Below are 6,498 nucleotides of genomic sequence, written 5' to 3'. Positions count from 1 at the left end.
TATGTGTGTGTATTGGGGGGGGTGGGCAAGGGACACCGCCGTGCACGGAGCGCAACCGCTTCCCCCTTCACCCCCCCATTAAAAATAAAGCGGTGGTGCGGCCCCGCGAGAGCGTTATGGAAACGGCGCTGCTCCCCGTTGTTATTTAAAGAGAAGGAGGAAAAAGGAGGGGGGGAAAAAGGGGGGGGGAGGTGAAAAATAAGCATAAAAAATAAACACTCTCTCTCTCTATGTATATACATATATATATACATACATAAGCAAACCGAGAGGAAACAAACCAGCACAAGTTCGCTCCAGTGCCGGGAAGCACAGCCCGCCCCCCATCGCCCCCCTCCCGCTCCCCAGCCCCGCAACTCACCCCGCGGCTGCGGGCGGAGGGAACGCGGAACCCCGCGGGGCGGCAGCGCGGGGCGGCCCGGCCCGGCTCTGCTCGGCTCTGCCCGGCCCGGCCCGGTTCCACTGCCGGCCGCGGCCTCCGCTGCTCCCGTGCCAAAGGAGGGCAGCACTGCCCGCCCGGCCCGGCCCGGCTCAGCACGGCCCGCACCGCAGCACGCCGGGATCTGTAGTCCGGAGCGGGGCAGCGCTGCCTGCCGGGACTTGGAGTCCCCGCCTCGGCCACAGCGGCGGCGTTCTGTGCGTGATTTCCTGCCGAGCGTCGGGTTTCCAGACGCTCCTTGCACCAGGGTTGTGCAGCTCCTTGCAAAGTGCCGTGCGTTTCCTTACGCCAGCTCTTTGCCCCAGGGTTGTGCAGCTCTTTCCATCAGGGTTGTGCAGCTCTTTGCACAGTACCGTGCAGTCCCTGCACAGGGATTGCTCAGCTCCTTGCACCGCTGCTTATTGCTTACCGGGGGTCAGCTGTGAGACACAGAGGAACAGCAGTGTGTCCCTGCCTGAGGCTCGGGGCCGTTTGGGACCCTCGGGGAGGAGATGCCCTTACACTGCAGAGCTTCAGTGCGAGATGAGCTGTGCAGGTGCTCTGCAGCAGGGAGCAGGGACCTCCCAGGGCTGCCAGCACCTCCCAACCCACAGCTGGGAGGGAGTTCCCTGGGCATAGACCGGTTTGCAAGGAGCAGATTGAAGGGAAGGTGACACGCTACAGCAGCTGGTCACCATCCGACCAGGACATGGGTGTTGGACCAAAGGTGATGAGACCCTTTGGTGCTGCATTCCCTGTGCATCTCTTGCATGAAGGTTCTGACCTCTCCCAGCCCACAGCACACAAAATATTGCATCCAATTCCCGCTGCACTGCTGGCATGAACCAGTTTTTAGCTGCCCAATTGCAACCACTCGACCATCTCTAAAAGAAAAAAAGGCCCTTTGATTCACTGCAGCTCCAAATCACACCAGGGATGCTCAGGTCATGCATTTGGTGCATTAGAGATGCGTTCCTGTGGTGATGGTCCCCACGTCCCCAGCCTGGAATAGTGGTGCACAATTATTCCTTCTTTTGGGGATGAGGCAGGAGGGGCTGTGCTGCTACCCCAGAGCTCTGTGCTGTGTTGCAGGGAGCAATGCCCGGCCCCCTCCTGCTCTGCCTGATCCCTGCATTGCTGCGCTAGGGCTGCACCAATATTTTTGCACGAGGCATGGAGGAGTTGGTGTCCTTTCTCAGGTGAGATGACAGAGCTACTGAGAGACCTGAGAAGGAGCCCCAGTCATAAAGAGCTTCTAACAAACCACGCTTAGGGCTCCTGTGCTGTGGGATCTGCCCGCTCCCCAGGAGCAGAGATGGCTTTTGGGGAACCCCTCAGGGAATTCCTCTCCCCAGAGCTGTGCTTGGGGTGTAACAGCAACACCACGGGTATCTGAGGCCCCTCAAGCAGGGGCTGGATGGTGGGACCCCTTGCAGCAGGAGGGGCTGAGGCACGCAAGCCGTCAGCCTGTGCTCTGCCACCACCGAACAAATTCAGGTCAGAGAGCGTTGAGGCTCTGCAGTTTATTTGCAACAGGAGACTGAGAGCACAGCCTTACACAGAAACCTCGGAGAGACAGAGAGCACGTAGAGGAATGTAAAGGCCCATAGGAAACCCACAGCAAGGCTCGCTCAGAGCAGGAGGGGGCTGCATTTTGCTGCCCCACTCTTCTACACCGACTTGGCGAAGCCGATGCGGTTGTACGCCATGTCAAAGATGGTGTAATACTCCTTGAGGAAGACGTCGCCCAGAATCCAGAGCGGCTGCCCGTTCTGGGATGGCAGGTAGGTGACTTCGATCCCAACAGTGCAGTACCCATCGTTCTGTACGGGGAAATAATGGGGAGTCAGAGCCTGGGGAAGCACCCGGACCCCGCAGGTGTGCAGGGAGGGGAGCATCGCTGTTCACCAGGAGCTCCAGGTCTCTGCTGGACTCCTGGGACCTGGGAGGACAATACGTACATTGAGGACGTAGGCAGAGGGGGTCAGCGGGAGCTGCACCCCATTGATGATGAAGGAGATGGTAGGCAAGCTCTGGATCATACTGCAGTCAACTGCGTACTGTGGAGAGAGGGTGATGGAGAGATTATGGCTGGAGCAGCACAGGGAGCAGCACTGGCTGTGAGGCACAACACTTCTCAAGGCCCAGCTGTGCCCCCGCTTCACACACAGCACTGTGCCCTGCAGACACCATCTGGGTTTTGCAGGATTTGTCCAAACCCAGGGCTCGTGGCTCAATTACAAACCCCACCCTGACCCAAACACATTCCTTACCCCATAGCTGGTCTCCTGGGCGCCCACAGCCTTCAGGAATCTGCTCAGGTACTGCGCGGGCACAGTGAGCAGGAATGTCCCTGTGTCCACGATGGCCTGGCAGCCCTGGCTGCACCAGCCCATCACCGACTGTCCGATAGAAAACCTGAGTACAGAAAGGTGGTGGACGTCACTCTGAGCCCCCAGCGGGCACAGAACCCACCTTGTCCAGGTCTTGGAGGCCAGAACCTGAGGCTGCACACAGCTCCGTCAGGGATGGATGCAACTCACTCATCGATCGCCACCTGCCAGTAAAGCTCCTCGGTCACCGGCGCCCACACGATGTCCCCAGTGAACAGCTTAGAGTCCACTCCTCCCAGCACGAGCTCTCCTCCATAGTTGTAGGTGGGATTGCTGCAAGAACAACGCAGTTAGAGCAGCAAGGAACCTGCGTGGGGACAGCCAGAGGGACAGAAATGCAGGTGGGCTTTACCGAGAGAAGTAGAAGCTGAAGATGGGCTTCTTGAGCTGGTGCTGCTGCAGCATGCCCTGCAGGGGGGTGGGCGTCCCTCCAACCGCGAGCGCAGGGTAAGCCATCCCCATGATCCCATCAAATTGGGCGTAGTAGAACGGCTGGGTGGGCTCATCCCAGCTTAGCCCAAACTCCTGGTTTCTGACTGAGATGGTCTGGATCTGGAGGGGGAGGGAGTGCTGCGTCAGCCCGTGCACTTGCGCAAAGAGTGCAAAGCCCAGGAAGGTAAAATCGAAGAGTGCTCAATAGAAGGGTGCAAACCCAAAGATTGCAAACAGAGAGTGCAAAGCCAAGGAGTGCAAAACCAGAGTGCAAAGCCAAAGAGTGCAAAACCAGAGTGCAAAGCCAAGGAGTGCAAAACCAGAGTGCAAAGCCAAAGAGTGCAAAACCAGAGTGCAAAGCCAAGGAGTGCAAAACCAGAGTGCAAAGCCAAAGAGCACCCTACAAGGTTGTAGCTGGTGAAAACATCCCTGGACGCCTGGAAAAACTACCGGCAGTCATGCAAACAAAGCAAAAAATCCAGCTGGGTAACTGAAGGGAGCTATAATCACTTTGCATAGCTTCTGCCCATCTCAGGACCTGGTTTGTGCCATGCTATCTGCATAAGAGATATGCAGATCGCTGCCCCCAGCCCGTCCCCTCGGCGGCGCACCCACCCGCAGTGTGTCGTAGCCCAGCACCACTGTCAGCGTCCCACTGCCGTAGGACAGCGTAACCTTCTGCCCGTTGTTGATGAAAGTGGAGGATGCGCTGGGTTTGAACTTGGCGTGGTTTCCTGCGGGAGAGACGAAGCAACAGAGCTGCTGGGGGTGCTGTTGCTGTGGGGCTCACCGCCGCTGGGGGGACAGATGGCGAGGGGCTGCGGGACACCCACCGCATGCCGGCGTGTTGCAGAGCGTGGAGGGCACCCACAGGTTGGAGGAGCCGGTGTCGAAGAGCACCAGGAACTTCTGCGGGGGGGTCCCGATGCTGATCTCCCCGAAGTAGGAGGACTGCGGACAGAGCTGGGTTACGTCATGGGACGGGGCTCAGCTCCGCCTCCCCACCGTGCGCCACGTCCCGGCGCCCTGCGGCAGTGCTGCGGATCCCCTCACTCTTACAGCGATAAGATGGGAAAGGGGCTGAGCGACCTCCTCCCAGATGAAGTGCTATTAGGCGTTTCTTGTGTCCCATATAGAAAACCACAGCCTTTCAGGCAGCTGGGGGAAAGCTTTGCTAAACTCTGACCCAAGAGCTTAAAAAAAGTCTGTTCCACTCTCGGAGGCCCAGGGCAAACAGATCGTTCTGACAGCAGGAAGGGGGCAGGGGGAGCAGTGAGAGAACTCACATCCAGGTGGGAGGCCATCGGCTCGTACACAACGTTGTTCTTGCTGAAGTTATATTTCTTAACTGGATCGTGCTTAATTTTCTTCAGGTATTCCTCCAGCACTCCTGCCTCCCTCATTTTCTCCCGTATGGACTTGCCTTTCTTCAACTTGATCCTGCGCAGAGGGGGTGGAGGGGAGAAAAACAAAAAGCAAACCAAAGAAAGCAGGAAATGAGGTGATTTGGGAATTTTCAGATGTCCTCTCCTTTGGGTTTCCTTGCATCCTGCCGTGCTGCAAGCCATCTGCACAGCATCTCTGGGCCGAGGGCAAAGCCCAGGCTGCCGCTGGCATGGCTACGATGGGTTCTGGAGATGCACGTGGCCAGGTGCACCGAGAACCACATCCCCGAGCAGTGCTCAGGTGCAGCACACACATGTGATGAACGCAGCCGGCCTCTGCTCCCCGAGCTCCCCCCAGCCCTGTGCTGCTCCAGCACACCCACCTCACCAGCCCCTCTGTGAGCTGCAGGCACAGCACGGCCAGCACGAGGCACTTCATGGTGCGGCCGGTGGCCATGGTGCACCCGTCTGGAGAGTGCAACAGCAGGCTGAGCCGCCTGGCCTGGCTGCCTTTATACTGGCACGCACTGACCGCCTTATCTGCGTGCCTCTGTTTTCCATTACCGGCGAGTGTAACCCTGGCTTGAAGGGTTTCTTTGTATTTTGGACCACGAGGAACTTGAGAAGTTTTTGTCATTAGTGGGGCACCCGGATGGGAACAGAGCACCTCGCACCTTCCACAGCCAAATCAAAGTGCGGCCACTCGATAAGGGCCGCCCTTATCACAGTGGGGAGAGGAGTTATCGCACTGCCAGCACGCTGCACGGCTATCTGGATCCTTCCAAATTGCTTCAACCTTTCCCAAAACAAAGGCTCTCACAGCTCACGGTGCAGGATGGAAACTGGCTTGCAGGAAGACCCAGCGCCGTGAGGACGTTGAGGCCTGAAGGAGAAATGGGCGCTGAGGCTGAGACTAAAAAACCCTTCCATACTTTGCTCGGTGCCATTGCTGCAGACGTGCCTGCAGCGCCTGCCCAGCAGCCATTCATAGAAGGCCTGGGGTCAGAAGGGGAGATCCCTGAGTTCCAACCCCCGGCCCACCCCACAGCACCCTGCACACCATAGGGGCTCATTGCTGCCCCCAGTAGCTGCTGCCTACCCAGCACCGCTGTCACTGCACTCATCCCACACTGCAGCTTTGCACATCTTGTGCTCTCTTGGGAGCGCCAGGTAGTGTGTGTCCTTTGCTGGATACTGAGTATAATAAAGCAATTATCTTGTTTGCTAGCAGGATTGATAGAAAGATCAACTTATTAAGATTGGATAAAAGGCAAATTCTGGCTGAAAGCAAAGAACAGTTATCAAAACGTCAACATACCGCGTGTTATCTGCAGGTCTCCAGGGGACTCAGGCTTGCCAAAAGACAAAGGAATAAGATGCCCTCTACAGCACATGCAAACATGCTACTTTTGTTTCCTTTTGACCCCCCAAAAGTTAAACAGCATCTGTTTGCTAAGTCTTAGTCCAACAGGAAATGGGGAATTCCACTCTCTGCCATCAGAGATGGCGCATCCATGTAGGGGCAGAGCTCACCTGCACTGCTGGGCATGGGCACGTGTTGGGGCTGGGCTCTGGGCACGTCCTGCTGCTCCTGTTGCACCAACAGACCAAGCAGCTCTCAGGAGAGCACTGCATCAGGCTGCAAACGGCTCTGGAGTCCAGCCTCTGCATTCCCAAAGAGCAGAGGCATTCCCAAAGACATCGCAGTCACCTCTGATTTCTTGGTCTGCTCTAGGCTTTTCCCACCTGTGGCAAAAAGCACGGAGAGGTGACTGGTCCCAGTACCAGGGCAACCGGCCACCCCCTCTCCTGGACCTGTTGGACACAAGATACTGTGATATAACCTCAGCAAATGGGAGCACGGAACAAA

At 57.3% G+C, this 6,498-nt stretch overlaps 1 protein-coding gene across 1 annotated transcript; it reads right to left on the bottom strand.

The window, feature by feature from the left end:
• Positions 1 to 1,990: 1,990 nt before the first annotated feature.
• On the bottom strand, positions 1,991 to 5,067 carry LOC122168395 (pepsin B-like). Its single transcript, XM_042833694.1, has 9 exons — positions 5,012 to 5,067; positions 4,530 to 4,683; positions 4,077 to 4,194; positions 3,859 to 3,977; positions 3,164 to 3,363; positions 2,962 to 3,084; positions 2,692 to 2,836; positions 2,380 to 2,478; positions 1,991 to 2,241 (listed from the first exon to the last, which is right to left on the bottom strand). The coding sequence occupies exons 1-9, from the start codon at positions 5,065 to 5,067 to the stop codon at positions 2,089 to 2,091; spliced, it is 1,167 nt and encodes a 388-aa protein (XP_042689628.1). The 3' UTR covers positions 1,991 to 2,088.
• Between the last annotated feature and the right edge of the window lie 1,431 nt (positions 5,068 to 6,498).

The sequence above is a fragment of the Centrocercus urophasianus genome, unplaced genomic scaffold, assembly GCF_019232065.1.
Source record: "Centrocercus urophasianus isolate 14NV4802_14NV808 unplaced genomic scaffold, USGS_Curo_1.0 seq_42, whole genome shotgun sequence".
NCBI lineage: Eukaryota > Metazoa > Chordata > Aves > Galliformes > Phasianidae > Centrocercus > Centrocercus urophasianus.
The sequence above is the reverse complement of the archived record's forward strand: the minus strand, read 5'-3'. Positions and strand labels throughout refer to the sequence as shown.

Coding starts and splice junctions, on each gene's coding strand:
- LOC122168395 (XM_042833694.1), bottom strand. CDS start 5,067: ATGAAGTGCCTCGTGCTGGCCGTGCTGTGCCTGCAGCTCACAGAGGGG. Junction 4,684..5,011: donor CTCACAGAGGGGCTGGTGAG/GTGGGTGTGCTG, acceptor CCCTCTGCGCAG/GATCAAGTTGAAGAAAGGCA. Junction 4,195..4,529: donor CGATGGCCTCCCACCTGGAT/GTGAGTTCTCTC, acceptor CTCTGTCCGCAG/TCCTCCTACTTCGGGGAGAT.